The 22,265-nt window shown below is 42.8% G+C and overlaps 1 protein-coding gene across 1 annotated transcript; it reads left to right on the forward strand.

Annotated features, from left to right (window-relative positions):
- The first annotated feature begins 903 nt into the window (after positions 1-903).
- On the forward strand, positions 904-21,419 carry LOC121586338 (TGF-beta receptor type-2). Its single transcript, XM_041902951.2, has 7 exons — positions 904-1,213; positions 5,822-5,972; positions 6,670-6,860; positions 9,359-10,131; positions 10,650-10,791; positions 19,844-19,968; positions 20,271-21,419. Exons 1-7 carry the CDS (start codon positions 1,141-1,143, stop codon positions 20,529-20,531), a joined length of 1,716 nt encoding a protein of 571 aa, XP_041758885.1. The 5' UTR covers positions 904-1,140; the 3' UTR covers positions 20,532-21,419.
- Positions 21,420-22,265: the final 846 nt, after the last annotated feature.

A 22,265-nucleotide genomic window follows, 5' to 3' on the forward strand; every position in this document is an offset into this window, starting at 1 on the left:
GATAGTATTCCGGTGACGACGAATGCCGAAGCCTGCCCGAACCAGAAGGAAGGGCAGTCTCGGCAGAATCCGTGACAACAACTCAGAGAAAAAGCACAACACACACAGACAACAGCTGCCTCTATTCGTACGCTTTGTGGTGTCCATGCGGTCCTAAAACCACCAAACAGCCTAACCAACCCCTCTGAGGCCTAAAGGTCCTAAAGCACACCTGTGCCGCTTTTTGTATCACAGTGCAATGATAAAACTGGGGGGGAAGACAAAAATGCAATTTCAGAATGTGGGGGGGTTATGTCCCCCCGTCCCCAGTGAAAGTTGCGCCCATGGGTTTGAAGTCTGACATCATGGTTTGAGTATGCAAAGTGAAAACATATGCTGGCAGCCCAGCAATATAGCAGTAATTTATTGGTGTTACAGTGGACTTAACCCCTGAGTACCACCCATCAAACCAACACCAAGGAACAAGGAGCACTCACCACCTCTACTGCCCCCCCTCTGATGAATGATAGCTTTCCTCAGGAAAAGAGATATGCAGGAGGGGGACAATGTATCAGATGTCTAATGAACAAGTAAAGAAGTTATGTAATTTGTTCTTATGTTTGTGGACATCAGACACAGTTGAATGTTGTCTGATCAATAATTTGTGTGTTATGGTAAATGACACAGTGAAGTGTATAAAAATGTAAAAAATGACTGAAATTGTTGCATAATTGTAAGTAGAGAAGTGTTAAGTTCATGTTTTGTTTGGATGTATACTTCTCCTCACTTCTTTCGAAATCATTGCCATCTATTTTGGAGCGTGTCATTTCAAGTTTTGCCTTGTTCTGTGCTCATAATAACATGTTTCAAGACCAGTGAGCCACAAGTCCAGCAGTTCAGAAGTAGCCTAAAGAAAAAAAACTGTCCTGCCCTTTCTGAAGATTTCCTGTTTCATGAAAAGTGCATACATACTGTCCGACTCAGTATGTATGCAAGTTCTGCCTGCACTATTTACTTTAACTGGGGGTTGCTTGAGACGCAGGAGAGCAACAGGCGAACCGAAAAAAAAATCAGAAGAACGTCTCGAATTAAAGTCTGGATATTTACTATAATCAAGGCTTAAGTAAATGAAAAGAAGAGGAGTTTATAGTCCGTTTCTAAATGGAGCTTCTTCGGTTTTCTGCTTTCTGGTGTGGAACGATACTCTTTGGTAGTATTCTGCTAGAACAGAAGGGTGAGTTAAAACTTTATTTCAAGTAGCCTATGAATGTTGGTGGTTGGCTATAGTGTTATCAAGGTATTAAAGTAATTATTGAAACATTTATGAGGTTATTGACCGCTAGTAACGTTGACACTTGTTTCTGTTTCCCCAAATTATAACTTCTAAATTGCCATTCAATTTTTGTAGCAGGTGGTCAAACGTAATCTAGCTTTAAAACTCTACATTTTGGTGGAAGGCAAAATGTTCATCTCATTTCAGCTAAACCTCGCAAATATATTGATTGGCTGGTGTTACTGCGAATTTGTATGCATAGTATTTAATGTATGCAAATTACGCAGTCAGTGTTGTTCAATATCAGGAACTCAGGAACTGTGGTACATTTATACCCAAATCATACTTTTTTACTAAAGTGGGGATGGAATGAATGTATGAGCATAATTTCTAACTATTTTCAATACTTCAAGTGTGCGCTAGTATTTTCCAAGAGGAAATCACATCAGAAAATAATTTGAGTGTGTGCCATGATGTTTCTGTAAATGGGAAGTAGGCCCATGTTGTGAATTAAAGTGGCTGCTTAACACAGTGGGAGGAGGTTTAGCTACATCACCTGTTGCGATAGAAAACCTGCATGGTGGTCCTACTAATGGGACTTTTCATTCTGATGTACATTGTTGACACTGGAAGTGGGAATTATATTTGGTCTATCATTTGCAAGGTAGACACATCATAAATTGTAATCTATTTGCCCTTGTCTCCAACTCCAACCCAGTCCCAATGGCACCAAACACCGTTGACTTCTTATAATCCTCTCTCCCCCACATCTGCAATTATATTTTGCCCTGGGTGACAATTAACAGCATTCATCTCCACCATAGCCCGCCTCCTTGGGCTTAAATTACATACACTTTGAGAGGAGTTTTTCTAATGATATAATTACTTTTCACTCCACAACTACCAGCACTCAGCCCGAGATCATTCTTAGCTGTTCTGTTATAACTCTATAACAGACTACAAACTTCACCTCAGGCCAAATTCTAAATTGTACACCTCTGCAGTACTTTATATGAATGTCTTTATTGGTTTGTTTAAGCAACTCAGACATGTACAGTACACCCTAGAAACAGGAATAACAGAATATAGCCTAATACCATGGATACTTCACTGTCTATACTGCTGTGTGAATGCTGCCACCTGCAGTGGATGTGGCTTCTCTAGATCTGCTCCAGTTACTCTGGTTTTCAGACTTGCAGGTTGTATTTCTGTTGCTTCAAGCTGCAGCTCTACTCCACCTTGCAGGTTGTGAACAGGCAGCTACAGTAGGCTTTTTGTCCTGGTGCAGAAGTATAACATTATCTCCTAAGTCAGTAGCCTTCATATTCTCTAACATAGAGAGATACAGTATACTACTGCACTGTGAGGACGTTGGAGGGAAGAGAACCTTATTTGCTCTCTCTCCTGTACCGACATTAGAGAGAGGGGTGATTATTTTTGACATGGATGGTCACATGACCTGACAAAGTGGCTCTATCAGGTTCGCACCCCTGCCAGCTGGTCCAATACAGCGGAGACCCAGGTTGCGTCCCAAATGGCGCCCTATTCTCTATATAGTAAACTACTTTTGACCAGAGCCTATGAGGAAATCCTCGAGCTGCACATGCAGACAGGCCCAGTTAACTGCCAATAACCCACTTTCACTATTGGTTGTGTCACGAGGACACTGCTGATGCAAGTAACAGGTTGAACTTTCTCTTCCTATGTGTGCAGTCTGTTACACTTAGACTTAGTGTGGGTATGTGGCAGTGACATCATTCAGTGTGTAAGATCTCGCCCTCCTCCATCTCTTTTGACTTAATTTCACTTAATCTTTGTTTTAGCAATTAGGAGCGTCTGATTTCGGTCAGTTTCTGTTTTTATTAACGCTAAAGACATGCCATAAAGGTCTGGAAGGAGAGCAAATGGAAAAGAAGGGAGATATGTGGCGGTGCTCTCTAGGGTGCAAAATCTCTCAATTTCTTTCTCTTTCTTGCATTTTCTTTCTCTCTTGCTCTCTCTTTCCAACCCCTCAGTGAGAAAGGCCTGAAGATTGTTTGATCCATTCTACCTTAGCCTTACAGGCTAACCAAAGTGGACTGTTTTGGGGTTATAGTTTAACTTTATTTAGTGTTTGAAATGTGCTGTCTACGTGTTATTGCGGCAATTATGAAGGTAATCGACAGTTCACTGGCACCCTCCAACAGCATAACTCTCTAAATTATGATTAGCTTTTGTAACAGGTGGGCAAACCCAGCAATAGTACACATTTTTGCTCTTAGGGACAATGTTCCTCTCACCAATGATACAGAATGGCTATTCACTAAAGAAACACTAGCTGCGTCTGAAATGGCACCCTGTATACCCTTTATTGTGCACTACTTTAGACCAGAACCCTGTGGGCCCTGGTCAAAAGTAGTGTACTATATAGTGAATAGGATGCCATTTCAGACGCAGCTAGTGTGTAAAGTTGGACCAAGTCTTCAAATGATAAAACGACCCATGTGGGGTTTGGGGCTGGATAATGCTTGCATATTTTCCCAGTGGTACAGACCAGTGCTGATAGATAAAGTCAAGGGAGATAGAGATGTCCTCTCCCCATCTCGCAGCCAAAAGATCCCTGTTCCCACATACTTTACTGTGGTGATTGTAGTGAAAACAGCATTCCTTCATAGTAATTGGGATTGGAGGAGTTGCCATGTGTCTGGGATTTGTATGCTCTTACTTCAGCCAAACAGCAGCATGCAGTCTAATGTTTATCAGGAGCAGCACACGCAGTGCAAGGACAGCCAGATAACCAGTAGAATTTATTTGGGTGTTGCACATGCACAAACACTTATTTATTCTCTCTCTCTCTCTCTCTCTCTCTCTCTCTCTCTCTCTCTCTCTCTCTCTCTCTCTCTCTCTCTCTCTCTCTCTCTCTCTCTCTCTCTCTCTCTCTCTCTCTCTCTCTCTCTCTCTCTCTCTCTCTCTCTCTCTCTCTCTCTCTCTCTCTCTCTCTCTCACACACACACACAAACAAACAAATACACGCTCCAACATTATCTACTGCTTTTTGATATTCACAAAGTGAATTGGCAAGACACCAACTAATCAAATTCCCAAATTAAAGACTACACGACTGAAAGATATACTGATGTTCAATGTTCCCTTTGTTTGTTTTTATGTCTTGTCTAGTGGTTGTCTCAGTAGAGATGACTATCAAACACAAACAGGCACACAACACACCACTGACTGCCCGTGTGAAGTCAAGTCTTAACACGACCATAGTAGATGGATGGCACTGCAGAATGTGCTGATTGTTCACAGTAGAATTTAGGCTCTAGGGAAATAGTTTACATATGGTTGAAAAATTAATGTACATGTAACATTGTAATTAATGGATTAGAGAATGAATTGGGGAAGAACACAGGAATACAAATGTATCAGTTACTTTGAAAACTGTCTCTTGGAATAATTATACTTAGCTACATAGTACCGAAAGGAACATCATTTTTGTCTGTTTCACATATTATTTCCAAAGTGAAATTGTCAAGTCTCTCAGTAATGATACATTCCTTCACATAGTCTGGACTGAGATATGAGGTTAATGTTTCACTGTACTCACTGATGTTCAACAGACCAAACTCTTACAGTGTAGGAGATGTCCATGTTAATATGTAATATATTAGATGAGAAAGTTCACCTTTCTGGTGTTTGTAGCCTTTTGTTTGTCAGTGTAATTGGAGGGAAATGTCAGTTTCCCAAGTCGAGCAAAGTTATCATCTTCGTTGGGTTAGTACAGTTTAGGCTCATATGAAAGCAAACAACGGCCGGGGTTCAATCCAAAACTGTGCTATAGCGTGCTTGACATTTAAAGGTAATTGAGCCAACATCTGCAGCATTTACCGCGATCAAATTAAATCCCGGTCAAAGTTCTTATCTTGTGTTTTAGACCCTCAGAGTGAACTGTACCCATTTGTAATAGATACTTTTTTTTCTTATTTTTAACCCTTATTTTACCAGGTAAGTTGACTGAGAACACATTCTCATTTACAGCAACGACCTGGTGAATAGTTACAGGGGAGAGGAGATGAATGAGCCAATTGGAAGCTGGGGATGATTAGGTGGCCATGATGGTATGAGGGCCAGAATGGTAATTTAGCCAGGACACCAGAGGTAACACTCCTACTCTTACTCTTACAGTAAGTGCCATAGGATCTTTAGTGAACACAGAAAGTCAGGACACCCGTTTAACGTCCCATCCAAAAGATGGCTCCCTACACAGGGCAATGTCCCCAATCACTGCCCTGGGGCATTTTTTTTAGACCAGAGGAAAGAGTGCCTCCTACTGGCCCTCCAACACCACTTCCAGCAGCATCTGTTCTCCCATCCAGGGACTGACCTGGACCAACCCTGCTTAGCTTCAGAGGCAATCCAGCAGTGGCATGTAGGCTAGTATGCTGCTGGCGTGAAGTAAAGTGCTGCAGTAAAGAGTGAACGTATTTGATGACACATGAGTAACCTAAACTAACTAACTATTGACTGCCTCAAATAACCATATCCCTTTGTAAACTATCAATCCCCTATCTCTTTGTGTCTCCGCCCCAGGGGTCTCGTCACTGAGCATGCTGAAGCTGAGGCGTCTGTGTAAGTTCTGTGACGTGGAATCTACCAGCTGTACGGGCACAGAGAGCTGTATGACCGACTGTAGGATCACATCCATCTGCCCCCATCCAGATGACGTGTGTGTCAGCATCTGGTGAGTGACTACAGTACCCCTCATCATCTCTCATTGGGAGTTGGAATGACCTTTAAACTTGACCTTAGGAGAGCATGCTGGGCAGTGGGGACAGTGACACACTACGACCATGTTAGTGAGTGACAGAGCAGAAATTAATAATCTTGCTTGGTTGATTTGTCGTTTAAAAACTAAATTTGCCGTCAACAAGGTTTAGCTAAGTAGCCAAACCCAAGAGTGCCCCACCCACTAACCCAACCAAATATAGTTGCGAAATTTGAATGTTAAAAAAGTGGAGAACTAGATTTGGTCTCCTGTTCGAAGCTGAAGGCAATGCCACTGTTTCTCATTACATTTACAGCATTAGGAGCTGAAGTCAGCAGAACTCCTAATGCCATGTTCACAGCAACACCTCTTAAAATGGGTTTCACTACATAATCTCCACACCACCAGCAGGAGACCTGAGTGCCCATTTGTAGGTCCATTTGTGCACCTTCAGGATTATTCACTGCACATGTACGGTAGTATTTTGTAACTGGGGGATATATTCAGTACAACCTAACCTGACCTCTGTATCAAATCATTACCATAATGCTTAGACAACAATTTGTTAATTTGTCAAGTTATTTTCCCTTTTATTACTGTAGCTTACATTTTCGATCTGTTTCATAAAACTGAATTGGAGTGGAACTAATGGCTCCTGTTTTCTTGTTTCTAGGAGGATGAAAGATGACAATGTCACCATAGACACGATATGCCACAACCCAGCCCATAAGCTGCATGGTCTGATGCTGGAGGACTATAACAACAGCAAGTGTGAGATGAGGGAGAGGAATGGCATGGGCTCCCAGTTCTTCATCTGCTCCTGCTCCGAGGACGAGTGCAACAACCACGTGTTCTTCACCCCCTGTAAGTCCCTATGTATTGCTATGTCACCTGTTATGTCATGCTGAAGATAGTCTTTTGTAGGCATTATTATTGGTCATACAAGTGCAATGACCATGTCTTCTTCACCTTCTGTGAGTCCCTATGTCACCAGTTATATAATCGCTAAGATTGTGTTATGTAGGCTAGGCATTACAATTGATGATATAGTTTACTAACACTTTTGACGTAACTCAAAAGTAATGAACGCTTAAGCAATTCCTTATTAGGTTGTCAAGTAAGATGCTAACATGTGTGTACTGTTATACACCCTCCATATACAAGATTGCAAACAGGTTTTGCATTGCGGAGGCATTTTGGCTGTAGTCTCTCATTCTAATCTTGGCCCTGGAATCAAATGTATTTTGACTACAGCATCCAAGCAGTAATAACACAGAGGTACATTTTCAAGAACTGGCATTCCAGAGCCCAAAATTGAAAGCATCTGCACATCGCGAACAACGACGTCATGGAAAAACATTTCACCTCACCGTGGAGGATGGATAGCTCCGCTGTACACCATCTAACTTCATGCTCACCACATAACATATGACAACACTACTCACTTGAAGCATTATGTACGTAACAAACAGAAATAAAAGGTGAAAACAGCGTATGCGTGTTTAATACAATGTTCTTGAACCCGGCCCCAAGCGGGGGTAGGAACTACAAAACTTTCCTCTGTGGGCCATATTCACTGAGAGATGGCAGAGCCACAGGGACAGGTTTGTTATGACGGATCGCTTCTCTCTCTCACTCTGCGAAAACAAAAACAAACTCCACTGAGGGCACGTTGAAGATTTCAGACGTGGTTTCCTGACTGAAAAAAAGGAGCGAGCGAGTAAGCGCTTGACGGGCACTTTCTGTATTGTATGCACACACACGTTCATAGACACACAAATACACAAACACGCACACACACACACACAAATGCATGCACGTACGCAGACACACATGCAGGCACACACACACAATCCTCCACTGCCAAACATGTTCCTAATACAGTATCTCTGTCTGTATTTATAGAACACCAGCAGCCACCCCAGCAGTCATAGTCTGCCTGTTCAGATAGCATGTTAATGACTCATTTACAACCCTTCAAATCCTAACTGATCTGGGATCTGGGATTTTGCGTGACATGTTGTGTTTTATTATGTTTTTACGAGACTTCTGCCATCCCCAGAAATAGGATTGTAAACATAGCATATGCATAAACCTTCCCCAGATTACTCGGACTAGCAGACACAGACATCACTCCTTAAGAGCATAAGAATCAGACATAGACTAGGTCTATAAAGGAAACACAATATGTGGTTGACTGGGGCATGGTTCAGCCTTGGTGTGTTTAACAGGCCAACAAGCTAACTTCAGCTTCGTAGCTTTCAGATGCTTATTGACATTCCTCATGGAAGTGTGAGGTTCCTCTGCTTTACTGGAAAAGAGCAGGGTACGTTGCGCATAGCAAGATGCTCTGAGACAATATAGCTACTTGGCTACTTCCTATTGATTTCCTAGTGCAGAAGGAGTTGGAATGTAATGTACTGTATAGTATGTATGACATTCAAGCACAACTGAAATGTCAAATGTCAAAGTATAAGCTACTGCACTCGTCATGTATCCCACTTAGTCCTTTGTGGTCATTGTTTTCTATGCAGTGTGACACTTGTGGTCGATCCAGCTACTCATAGCGAGTGAAAAGGCTATTGTGAAAATATACTCAAGTTTTAGAGTAGAGTATGAGAACTGAGGAGTTCTAATATTGTAGAGGTGTATAATTGTATAAGTATTGTAGAATATACCTAACTGGGGGGCAGGTCTAATCTATGGTACAGAATAGGTACACTACTGGTCAAAAGTTTTAGAACACCTACTCATTCAAGGGTTTTTCTTTATTTTTACTATTTTCTACATTGTAGAATAATAGTGAAGACATCAAAACTATGAAATAACACATATGGAATCATGTAGTATCCAAAAAGTGTTAAACAAATGAAAATATATTTGTTCTTGCCATAATATGGACTTGGTCTTTTACCAAATAGGGCTATCTTCTGTATACCCCCCCTACCTTGTCACAAATTAACTTTTAAGAAGGCACACCTGTTAATTGAAATGCATTCCAGGTGACTACCTCATGAAGCTGGTTGAGAGAATGCCAAGAGTGTGCAAAGCTGTCATCAAGGCAAAGGGTGGCTATTTGAAGAATCTCAAATATAAAATATATTTTGATTTGTTTAAAACTTTTCTGGTTACTACATGATTCCATATGTGTTATTTCATAGTTTTGATGTCTTCACTATTATTCTACAATGTAGAAAATAGTAAAAATAAAGAAAAACCCTTGAATGAGTAGGTGTTCTAAAACTTTGACCGGTAGTGTATATTCTACAATATTTTTACCAAGTATGCAAGGTATTGTATAACTAATCTATAACATCTACCTTGTCTCTCTTTTTCTCTCTTGTCTTTCCTCTCCACCCCAGACTCTCTTGACTCCCAGGTGGTGTCGGTGATCCTGGTCAGCCTGGTTCCTCTGCTGGTTCTGGCCGTCCTGGTCATCACATCCTTCTATTGGTACCGCATCTACCACCAGCGGCGCGCCGGCGCCAAGCGCAAGAAGACACCTCTTGACTTCAGCGTCAACCGCGCCATCATGATGGACGACGACGGCTCGGACAGCAGCTCCACGCACGCCAACAACCTCAACCACAATACGGAGCTCCTCCCCATCGAGCTGGACGCCCAGGTGGGCAAGGGCCGCTTCGCAGAGGTCTACAAGGCCAAGCTGAAGCAGGGCGCCACGGGGGCCGGCGAGCCTTTCGAGACCGTCGCCGTCAAGATTTTTGCAGATGAAGAGTATGCCTCGTGGAAGAACGAGAAGGACATCTTCTCGGACGCCGACCTGCGCCACGAGAACGTCCTGCACTTCCTGACCGCGGAGGAACGTAAGGTGGAGAAACAGTATTGGCTGATCACGGCCTACCACCCCCGGGGCAACCTCCAGGAGTACCTGACGCGCCACGTCATCAGCTGGGACGACCTGTGGGTGCTGGGCGGGTCTCTGGCGAGGGGCGTGGCCCACCTGCACAGTGACCACACGCTGTGCGGACGCTACAAGGTGCCCATCGTCCACCGGGACATCAAGAGCTCCAACATCCTGGTGAAGGGGGACCTCACTTGCGTCCTGTGTGACTTCGGCCTGGGTCTGCGTCTGGACAACTCGCTGTCTGTGGACGAGCTGGCCAACAGTGGACAGGTACAGATTATTCACTCCTGTCTCTCCTTTCTACTTAGGCTGCATCCAAAATGGTACCATATTCTCTATGATTAGGGCACTATGTAGGAATAGGGTGCCATTTTATTTGACCAATGCTCATAGGGCCCTGGTGAAATGTAGTGCACTATTTTGGGAATAGGGTGCCATTTCAGACACACTAGTGTCTGGCTCACTTTCTTTTACGAGCTCCTCTTCTGGACAACAGATGAATGATATCCATAGAGCAAGTGCTGCTAGGCCTTTTGTTTTATTACAGGAATTAGACAAACAGCCCAGGCTGTCAGTTAAAACTGCAGTTGAATTGTACTGTTACATGGTACTGGAAGCATTCATGCATGTTCTACTATCAATAGCATTAGAATGGAGTAGAATAGAACAGAATACAATACAATACAATAGAACAGAATAAAACAGAATAGAACAGAATAGAAAATAACAGAATAGAATAGAACAGTTTTGATAATGATAATATTGTCCTTGTTGGTCTCACTCTACAGGTGGGCACTGCCAGGTACATGGCCCCTGAGGTGCTGGAGTCCAGGATCAACCTGGAGAACATTGAGTCGTTCAAGCAGACAGACGTCTACTCAATGGCCCTGGTACTGTGGGAGATCACCTCCAGGTGCAATGCCATTGGAGGTAAAGTAACACCACATTAATTCTGACCAATCACGTGACTGTGCTGCATTAGACAGTAGCGAATTTACAGGCAGGAGAGCAATATTTTGATTTTAAGTAGTGACCTTGTGTAAGTGATATAGAGGGATAGGTGTACTTCTCTGTAAAGGTTCCCTTAAGCTTGTTTGTAAACAAAGTAAATGTAAACAAACACTATATAGCCTAAAAACATGGTTACAACCATAATTATGATATCATGGATAGTCAGTCCTTGCATATATAGCTCTTTCTATGAATTTGGGAGTGGTTACATTTCTCCAGTCCCATCCCTCAGCTTTTTACTGAAACAGGGGTAGGTAGTACCGCTTTAAGGTGTTTATAGTGTATTGGCCACCTATTATGCATATGGGAATAAAGGGGGTGGGTCTCGATTTTCCACCTTTCTCCCGAAGTGTGCACTTTCACACAGCCAGTGTCTCACATCTCCATTACTTACTGTGGTGTGGGAACCATTTCAGAGAAACCAAAACGTGTCAAAAACACAATTCTCAAAGAACAACAGCCTTCCCTTCACTAATGTACCATTCTTCCTGTTTGTCATCTCTCTGAACAACAAGGCCAGGATATGGGCAAATAATACAAATGGGTGATTATCCAATGGGCATCCTACGGCAAGCCACAGGGCCATATTTTATGTGACAGGGAGGAATTTATTTTTCACTTCTCTCTGTGTCTCTGTGGTCCATTTTGTCTTGTGGGTGATCCTGTTTGACCATTGTGTCAGAATGTTGATTGAATGTTAGTGTTGGTGCTCGCCTGCTTCCAGCGCGGCCATTTCCTGTTTTCCCTTTGGTAACTAGTGGCCCCTTAAACGCTGTCACCTCGGTAGCGCTGCCACAGAGCCCTTTGAAGGAAAAATGGCCAAATGATCAGCCTGTTAGACCCTCTCACTTTTTCCTCCATCGGCAGGGGGTGAAGAATACTATATGTGTGCCCATTGGGTACACCTCTGAAATGAAAATAGTTAATTTCCCCTCTCTCTTGCTTTCTCTCTCCTCGTCACTCACTCACTCACTCACTCACTCACTCAGTCTGTCTGTTTGTCTCTCTCTCTCTCTCTCTCTCTCTCTCTGTCTGTCTGTTTGTCTCTCTCTCTCTTTATCACCCTCTCGCTCGCTCTCTGTCTGTCTCCCTCTCTCCCTTCCTCTCTCTCTCTCAGCAGTCTCTTGTGCTGAGGCCTATACTCTACAGTAATAATTTACTCTTCCCCCACGTCATGACATTACGTTCATCCACCATCCACGACTATTCCCGCTGGCACTGTAGACAGACAGTGGTGAGAGGCCAGGATAGCATGGATTTACGGGAGAGGGGAAGCGGGGCGCCTTCCTACTCCTGGATGGGAATAGGACCGGTGAGGAGAGAAGCAGCTGGGATAATCCATGTTTTGGTTTAGTCTGGTCTCTCCCAGGCAGTACCACTCGTCTTCCCATAGACTGGCATCTGTTCCGATAACAGTGGAGGGGTGAAATGTCTAGTGCGTTAGGAAGGCCCAAGGAGACTTTCCCATATTGAAAAGTTAAATCGCTGTTGGAATTGACCTATTCTCCCACCTTGGTACAGCAAGAAGCTGCCTTATTTTGTGTAATAACGTTGCTGCGCTGACAGTTTGTTTGGATATTCCCTTGGGGGTAAAATGTTTGTAGAGTTAGAATGACTAACTCAACAAATGCTACTATCTATGTCAGTGAAACTGGCACTCACATAACTACAGTACATGCATTTTTACCACTTCCCATGCTATCATCCCAGCTCGGTGAGTCAATATTGATGGCATAAAACTCCTCTCAAATTAGAAAACACACACTCTTCCCTCTTCCCCAAACACAAACTGACACATCTCAGTGCATCATTATAATGAGTGGGTAGGTGAAGCCGCCAAGGCTTCCCTGTCTGTCTGTTTGTCTGTCTGTCTCAGCCGCCACCTGCCACAGTGCCTCAGCAGACAGATGTCAGAACAGCTCCCGTTGTCTCGCTGCCTTGCCTGGCAGACCGCCACATAACACAGGCAGTCAGTCAGTTCATAGCCACTTTGTCACAGTTTCGGGGCCTTTCGTATGATCTGGGATCTGTCACATGGTACGAACGCGCCTGTCTGTCAACAGGGTCAGTCGCGACCTCAGAGAAAGCAGCAGCAGCCATCACAATGCACACTTTATCCTCTAAGTAAAAATAAGGACAAGTAAAAAGAAACAACTGTGGGAGAAAGTAATAAATACATCGTCCCGGGGCCGTCTCTTTTCCCGAAATGTCTTTCCCATATAATTTGCACGGCTGGAATTAGGGGCGGGAAAGACGGGAGGGCGTTCCATGGCGGGTTTAGAGAGGAATGGGAGAACAGTGGTGTTGACCGTCCCACTGTAGGAGAAATTCCTTCACTCCCCTGAGGGAGAAGACAGGGTTAGGGTATAGTGGAGGAAGGCAGCTGCTATCCAGATGTCATGGCCTCACCTCAAGCCTGAATGGGCCCCATGCTGTCTGTCTTGTCTGTTTGTCTGTATGGCTAGCTGTCTGACAAGCTGTCTGGCAAGCTGTCTGGCTAGCTGTCTGGCAAGCTGTCTGGCAAGCTGTCTGTCTGTCTTTTCTGTCTGTCTGTACCCTTACAGAAAAACCACATGATTTCACATGTGGAAAATCACATGATTTCACATGAAATTTCACATGTTTTTGTAACACTTCACATGTGATCACAAGTTTTCACGTGTAGTTTCATGTTATCCCATGTTGCTTTACATGTTACCACATTAGTTTCACATAAGATCACGTGATCACATGAAAACATGTGATTTTGGAACACTACATGTGTTCACATGAAATTAATGTGTTTCTTTCGTAAGGGTATGTCTTCCTGTCTGGCTGGCTGTCTGGATGGCTGTCTGTGTCTGGCTTCCTGGCTAGTTTGCAGCATGTCTGTCTGGCTGTCTGTCTGTCACCCAGGGCTTTAACAACCTGTGAGGAATATAAAACAAGGTCAGAGCCATCGCCACAAACTCTCAGCTTAATCAAAACCATCAGAGGAGAGGAGTAGAATAGAAAAGTGTATCGTTCTCCAAGATGGAGGGAGAGAGTGTCAAGCTGTGACTCTTGTCAAGACTACAGATTCCTGTTACTTTTTTGGCTTCGGATCAGAAGCAGACTTTTGTTAGCTCTATGAGGATCTGTTTTCTTGAATTATTATACTACTATACTGTAGATAGTGTACTAGAAAAGAACCAATACAAAGTACTGTATGATGAAGACAGAGAATAACACATTCCTATGTGCATGAGGGGTACTGTATGTCTGTGGGTTTACATTCGTCATTATGTTTTCCCCCTTTTCATTATCGTATTGTATTGTTAGGTGTTACTGCACTGTTGGAGCTAGAAACATAAGCATTTCGCTACACCCGCGATAACATGTGCAAAATATGTGTACGCGACTAATAAAATTTGATTTGTTTTTGATCTCAACTTTAATGTCAACTGGCACGTAGTGGTTCAGATATACTCAGGTGGTGGCATGCTTGCGCAAACACAGGGTACAGTTTGAACAGCACTGTAACTTAAACAGGTCAGACTTTGAACCAGGAAACCAGACTGAGACCTGATGGTTAATAGCATGAGGGAGAGAGAGGCGGTGTGGTGGTGAGATCCAAAAAAGACAACAGGCTGGCCATGTAGTCTAAACCTATGGAAACATGTCTGAGCTGCCAAAAATGTACTGTGTTAACATTACAAACCACCAAGAGGAAGTCGATGGAGAACTACAGAGCGGAAATGTTGAGAATTTTTTTTGATTCACTTGTTCAAATCAAATCAAATTGTATTTGTCACATGTGCCGAATACCGTGAAATGCTTACTTACAAGCACTTAAACAACATTGCAGTTAAGAAAAATAAGAGTTTAGAAAATATTTACTTAATAAACTAAAGTTTTAAAAAATAACACAATAAAATAAAGATAACAAGGCTGTAAACAGGCGTTACCGGTACTGAGTCAATGTGCGGGGGTACAGATGAACTATTCACCAGTCTTATGGCTGGGGGATAGAAGCTGTTAAGGAGCCTTTTGGACCTAGACTTGGCACTCCGGTAACGCTTGCCGTGCAGTAGCAGAGAGAACAGTCTATGACTAGGGTGGCTGGAGTCTTTGACCATTTTTAGGGCCTTCCTCTGACACGCACTACCCTCTGTAGCGCCTTGCGGTCGGATGCCGAGAAGTTGCCATACCAGGCAGTGATGCAACCAGTCAGAATGCTCTCAATGGTGTAGTTGTATAACTTCTTGAGGATCTGAAGACCCATGCCAAATATTTTCAGTCTCCTGAGGGGGAACAGGTGTTGTCGTGCCCTCTTCACGACTGTCTTGGTGTGTTTGGACCATGATAGTTTGTTGGTGATGTGGACACCTTAGGAACTTGATGCTCGCAACCCGCTCCACTACAGCCCTGTCGATGTGAATGGGGGCGTGCTCGGCCCTCCTTTTCCTGTAGTCCACCAACAGCTCCTTTCTCTTGATCACGTTGAGGGAGAGATTGTTGTCCTGGCACCACACTGCCAGGTCTCTGACCTCCTCCCTATAGGCTGTCTCATCGTTGACGGTGATCAGGCATACCACCGTTGTGTCGTCAGCAAACTTAATGATGGTGTTGGAATCGTGCTTGGTCACGTAGTCGTGGGTGAACAGGGAATACAGGAGGAGACTAAGTACGCACCCCTGAGGGGCCCCCGTGTTGAGGATCAGCGTGGCAGATGTGTTGTTACCTACCCTTACACCTGGGGGGCGGCCCGTCATGAATTCCAGGATCCAGTTGTAGAGGGAGGTGTTTAGTCCCAGGGTCCTTAGCTTAGTGATGAGCTTTGAGGGCACAATGGTGTTGAACGCTGAGCTGTAGTCAATGAACAGCATTCTCACGTAGGTGTTCTTTTTGTCCAGGTGGGAAAGGGCAGTGTTGAGTGCAATAGAGATCATCATCTGTGGATCTGTTGGGGCGGTATGCGAATTGGAGTGGGTCTAGGGTTTCTGGGATGATGGTGTTGATGTGAGCCATGACCAGCCTTTCAAAGCACTTCATGGCTACATACGTGAGTGCTACGGGTCGATAGTCATTTAGACAGGTTACCTTGGCGTTCTTGGGCACAGGGACTATGTTGGTCTGCTTGAAACATGTAGGTATTACAGACTCGGTCAGGGACAGGTTGAAAATGTCAGTGAAGACACTTACCAGTTGGTCAGCGCATGCTCTGAGTACACGTCCTGGTAATCCGGCCTTGTGAATGTTGACCTGTTTAAAGGTCTTACTCACATCGGCTACAGAGAGCGTGATCACACAGTCGTCCGGAACAGCTGGTGCTCTCATGCATGCTTCAGTGTTGCTTGCCTCAAAGCGTGCATAGAAGTCATTTAGCTTGTCTGGTAGGCTCGTGTCACTGGGTAGCTCGCGGCTGGGCTTCCCTTTGTAATCCGTAATAGTTTGCAAGCCCTGCCACTTCTGACGAGCGTCAGAGCCGGTGTAGTAGGATTCAATCTTAGTCCTGTATTGACGCTTTGCCTGTTTGATGGTTCGTCGGAGGGCATAGCGGGATTTCTTATAAGCGTCCGGATTAGTGTCCTGCTCCTTGAAAGCGGCAGCTCGACCCTTTAGCTCAGTGCAGATGTTGCCTGTAATCCATGGCTTCTGGTTGGGATATGTACGTATGGTCACTGTGGGGACAACTTCATCGATGCACTTATTGATGAAGCCAGTGACTGATGTGGCGTACTCCTCAATGCCAGTCTGTGCTACATATTCCAGTCTGTGCTACTTCCGTATTGAGCGAGTCACTGGTACTTCCTGCTTTTGTTTTTGCTTGTAAGCAGGAATTAGGAGGATATAATTATGGTCAGATTTGCCAAATAGAGGGCGAGGAAGAGCTTTGTACGCGTCTCTTTGTGTGGAGTAAAGGTGGTCTAGAGTTTTTTGTTGTTGAGACCATTTCAGACTTTTCTCATGTCATATGACAACTCACACTGAGTGAAAAGGACCACCTCTCTGATGTATGATGTATCTCAATGTGTCAATATATCAGTTATCATAAAAGGTGATTTCTTCATTAACAGTTCTAAAACAGGTATGTGGGTCAATAGGAAAGTGATATGTGCTTTAGAAATACTTCATAACGTCATTAATTTACCTTAACTGAACAGGTCATCCTTACTTAACTCACTTGCTTTGCATGAGCAGTTGTCAGTAATATACCCAGTCAGTGTTAAACCTTTTTTCTCAAACCACTAGCTATATTCTCTGTCTTGTTGTTGTCTCATCCATTGCAGAATTTAATGTTAGGTTGGTTGGCCTGAAAATACCAGTTTCTCTCTTAAACCAATATTGACCATTCCTTCCTTTTTAGCAAACACTGCTTGTGTGGAGACCAGCAATTCATATGGCATATTTTGGGAGCTATTGTTTTCGAATAAGACGATAAACAAAATTGCACCAAAAAAAATGCAATTGGCTCCCATTACACTACCCCGAAACTATTTACATTTTAGTTATTTAGCAGATGCTCTTATCCAGCAAACTTACAGTAGTGATTGCATACATTTTCAAACTTCTCCCCCGTGGGAATCAAACCCTCTACCCTGGCATTGCATGCGCCATGCTCTACCAACTGAGCTACATGGGACACTAGAAAAAAAGGAAGAACCACTATTCCTTTACTCACTTGAATAATGACAGATGAGTGGGCGGGTGGGTGTATTTTTGCTAAAACACTGAAATAAGGGACATCTTCTTGTCAAAAACAGGAAGCTCATGCCTGTAGAGTCAGCTGTTGGCTCACGCCGTGACCTAGCATCCGATTCCTGTCTGTGTGCATATGGACTTGCTGTGAGGCCTCTCTTCTGGGCAGGGACTGCCCGTTTCTCATCTGTCAGCCGGAATTCAGTTGGACAGTATTACAGTACTGTACAGGGAAATAGCTGATCAGCTTTAAAGGTCCAATGCAGGCATTTTTTATCTCAATATCAAATCATTTCTGGGTAACAATTAAATACCTTACTGTGATTGTTTTCAATTAAAATGGTCAAACAGAAACAAAAATTGCTTCTTAGCAAAGAGCAATTTCTCAAGCAAGAATTTAGCTAGGACTGTCTGGGAGTCATCTGAGTGAGGTGGGGAAAACAGAACATTTGCTGTTATTGGAGAGATTTGGAACTCTCTTTCTTATTGGTCTATTAACTCATTTACCGCCTGGTGATGTCAAAACTGGCTGGCCAAAACTCCATCCCATCAAAAGGCTGAAATTTCAAGCAGTCTTTTCAAGCAGCTCTTACACAATTTCCCTGTGTTATTCCAACCTCATAGTGTGGAAATATACATAAAACACAGGAAAATAACATTTCTCACTGTACTGGGCCTTTTGACTTCACTTACTTAACAGGTCAACTCATCGTTGTTTTGATTGATTGTGTTGTGAGATGGTAAAGGTTTTCATTATGATCCATATACTATTTCCATGTCTTCATTCTATTCACGATGGCAGGACTAAACGAATGCAAAAGTGAAACAATAGTTTCAGTACAGGAATTCATTGCGGATGTATTTCTTAATGCCACAGTGCCATTGCCCCCGAATAACCCTGTTGTTTTCAGTTGGCTCTGTCTCATGCCTATTCCATGTTATTGTACAATAATGTTTTTGCAATATGGAGCTATTGAGGATAATTGACTTACTGGCATACAATTTTTTTGGCGTCGGAAATCTCCTTGGTTCTTACACAGAATTTGTCAGAGTACTTTAGGTACCCCATTTGGCCTTTCTGAAACAAATGTTTTTATACAAGAGCTCCGCTCTTCAATGTGAACTTGAGTTTGATTTGTTGCTCTACCCAAAGGACAGATCAGATCAATGTAAAGATAAATAATTCTCTGCAAACCGTTGACCAAGGTTTCCAGACTGCATCATCCCAAGCCAACTCTTTGAAATTCTGCCTTGAGTAAACATTATTTCTGCATGGGGTTTAACAAGCATCTTGGATGCTGCGTTATAAGATAGCTGACACTGAGCCAACGCTGAGTTGGTGAGTTATTTCAAGCACATTCTCACTGAGACCTAATGCAATAATATTGACTGTTTCTCTCAGGCAGGTTTTCCCTGGCCCCTGATCCTATGAACCTAAAACATACACTACCGGACAAAAGTTTTAGAACACCTACTCATTCAAGGGTTTTTCTTTATTTTTACTATTTTCTATATTTTAGAATAATAGTGAAGACATCAAAACTATGAAATAACACATATGAAATCATGTAGTAACCAAAAAAGTGTTAAACAAATCAAAATATATTTTATATTTGAGATTCTTCAAAAAAAATTATTTGTTCAATTTTTTTATTTAACCTCTATTTAACCAGGTAAGCCAGTTGAGAACAAGTTCTCAATTACAACTGCGACCTGGCCAAGATAAAGCAAAGCAGTGCGATAAAAACAACAACAACACAGGGTTACATATGGAATAAACAAAACGTACAGTCAATAACACAATAGAAAATCTATATACAGTGTATGCAAATGTAGTAAGTTATGGAGGTAAGGCAATAAATAGGCCATAGTGCAAAATAATTACAATTTAGTATTAACACTGGAGTGATAGATGTGCAGAAGATGATGTGCAAATAGAGATACTGGGGTGCAAATTAGCAAAATAAATAACAATGTAATTACAGATGGGCTGTGTACAGGTGCAGTGATCGGTAAGCTGCTCTGACAATTGATGCTTAAAGTTAGGTAGTATCTTTTGACTTCTGTGACCTCTGTATCTCTCTGTTCCTCTTTGAGTATACAATATTATACATTATTGTCCACTTTCATGGAAAATAATTTAGTGAGGCCAGAGCTACATTTGAATATACACAAAACAGTACAGTGTACTGTGGCTCTGTGGCTCTGTGTGTTTCTTAACCTACTATATTAACCTATAACATATCTTTTGTCTTCTGTATCTCTCTGGCTCCTGTTTTAAATGTTCGGCTCTGTGTGTGTTTGTGAACAGAGGTAAAGGATTACGAACCCCCCTTCGGTAAGGTGAGGGAGCACCCGTGTGTGGAGAGTATGAAGGACAGTGTTCTCAGAGACAGGGGACGACCAGAGATCCCCAGCAGCTGGATCAACCACCCAGTAAGTAACAAGCCCTGCTTTCATTATATTCTTACGCACACATAGGCCTATATACACACACACAAACACACACACACACACACACACACACACACACACACACACACACACACACACACACACTGCAGGTGCATAATGCACACATGCTCAGAATTATTGCATAATTTCCTTGCACATTTTATAAATGTTTTACAACAGCAATCTTTTTCATAGGATCATCTGATTAGGGCCAACCTCTCTCTCTACCTACTCCAGTATCTGTGTACCACTGCTGACTGTAAGTCTCTGTGCTCCTCCCTCAGGGCATCCAGGTGGTGTGCGGCACTATAGACGAGTGCTGGGACCACGACCCCGAGGCCAGGCTGACCGCACAGTGTGTGGCCGAACGCTTCAACGACATGGAGCACCCAGACAAGCTGTCTGGACGCAGCAACTCAGAGGAGAAGATCCCCCAGGACATCTCTGTGACGGAGATTGAAGAGATTGAGAAGAAGGAAGTATGCCTCAGAAACTACAATGCCCCTGCTGGGGAGGCTGAGAACTACAAGCAACCAAGCAGCTGAGAGAGTCTCTTTGTATGCGCTCTGTTTATTTGTCCTGCTTGTGACTCCAAGGAGCAAACAGAATGGCTGTTGTGTGTCATGGATGTAAAAGGGAGCAAAACTGAACAAGCCAATCAGCAAGGAACTTATCATGTTTTAAAAAAAAGATTTACAGCAGTTGCTCCAAAGACAGATTAAAGCCATGACTGGACTGGTGAAAATATAAAGCCCTCTTAACTAAATACTGTTTACACTTTATCAATAGCTATGCATACCAAATGATGTATATTCAGTTACTGTATATTCTTGATGACAATACAGTGCAGTTATATAACCATTGTATCTGGAAAAAGAAGAGAGCAGTCAATACTGATACACTAATACAATTTTAGGCCATTTTCGACTGGCTGTTTTGTACATTTTTAAAGGCGGCATTGGATGACAAAGGGACTGGAGGATGGAGCTTTATCAAAAACCAAGGTGAACGTTTCATTCCTGGAAGCACAGTATGAGAAAAGGGCTATGAAATAAAAAATGATTCCAGGCCAATAACCCCAGGGGAATACTGATATCATATACCAAGGACTATGAACTGTAAAAGAAAGACTGTGAAATCAACCCTGGATGAGAAAAAGGGAATATAGATATTTTACTATAAAATAAAGTATATTTAATCAACAGAGGTTTATAAAGGGAATACAGATATTATGACAAAAGGACTCTGAACTGGATGTACCATACATGGAGTTTCAGCCCAGCAATAACTGCTCTAACTGCTGGGAGACATGGACATTTAATGACAAGGAAGGGAACTTGATCCTTTCTCAATTAAAGATCTCTTTCAAAAACCCTCTCTATGTATAATGTTAAAAGCCTTAATTAAAGACTTTCAGTATTCTACTCTTTTAACGATGGCGTATTTTCAATTACTTGGCGTAGGATTCAATGTTCTCTTTTTATTTTTGTCTGTTATTCACCTTGACCTGACCTTAGGTCTGCGGTTTGATTGAATAACCTTAAGTAGCTCATGTCCATTCTCTTCTAGCAAAAGGGATACAGTGTCTTCAGCTTGCTCTCTACCCACAGTGTTGAAGGCTCACAGTGCGTGGACTACTCCAATGTGTGGACTACTGCCAGACAGGATATTCAGTCTAACTGCATTACGGTAATATGTTAGTTCATTTCACTGCCACTCTGAAGTGGAGTTCTATTTCCTTCTCGTCAGAGTTTACAATGCTCTCACTGGTCTACCAGACCATAACACAAGGCTCACTTAGTTTGGCTCAACCTTTAGGTCATATCAGGACATGTTTTGGAGGCTGAATGCCGGTACTTGAATATTGCCAAACCACATTTTAACGGCAGTAAACATGAACACAGGTGACCTCCAATTCATGATTTATCTCCTGCCTGTTTGAACTACATTGCCTTACACTTAATATAAAATACACTGCTCAAAAAAATAAAGGGAACACTAAAATAACACATCCTAGATCTGAATGAATGAAATAATCTTATTAAATACTTTTTTCTTTACATAGTTGAATGCGCTGACAACAAAATCACACAAAAATTATCAATGGAAATCAAATTTATCAACCCATGGAGGTCTGGATTTGGAGTCACCCTCAAAATTAAAGTGGAAAACCACACTACAGACTGATCCAACTTTGATGTAATGTCCTTAAAACAAGTCAAAATGAGGCTCAGTAGTGTGTGTGGCCTCCACGTGCCTGTATGACCTCCCTACAACAC

This window comes from Coregonus clupeaformis, chromosome 17 (assembly GCF_020615455.1).
Source record: "Coregonus clupeaformis isolate EN_2021a chromosome 17, ASM2061545v1, whole genome shotgun sequence".
NCBI classification, from domain to species: domain Eukaryota; kingdom Metazoa; phylum Chordata; class Actinopteri; order Salmoniformes; family Salmonidae; genus Coregonus; species Coregonus clupeaformis.

Bases quoted from the DNA above. Each gene is read 5' to 3' on its own strand.
- LOC121586338 (XM_041902951.2), top strand. From the start codon at position 1,141: ATGGAGCTTCTTCGGTTTTCTGCTTTCTGGTGTGGAACGATACTCTTT. The intron at 5,973-6,669 runs GTGAGTGACTAC...TCTTGTTTCTAG, and splicing joins GACGTGTGTGTCAGCATCTG to GAGGATGAAAGATGACAATG. The intron at 19,969-20,270 runs GTAAGTAACAAG...CTCCTCCCTCAG, and splicing joins GCAGCTGGATCAACCACCCA to GGCATCCAGGTGGTGTGCGG.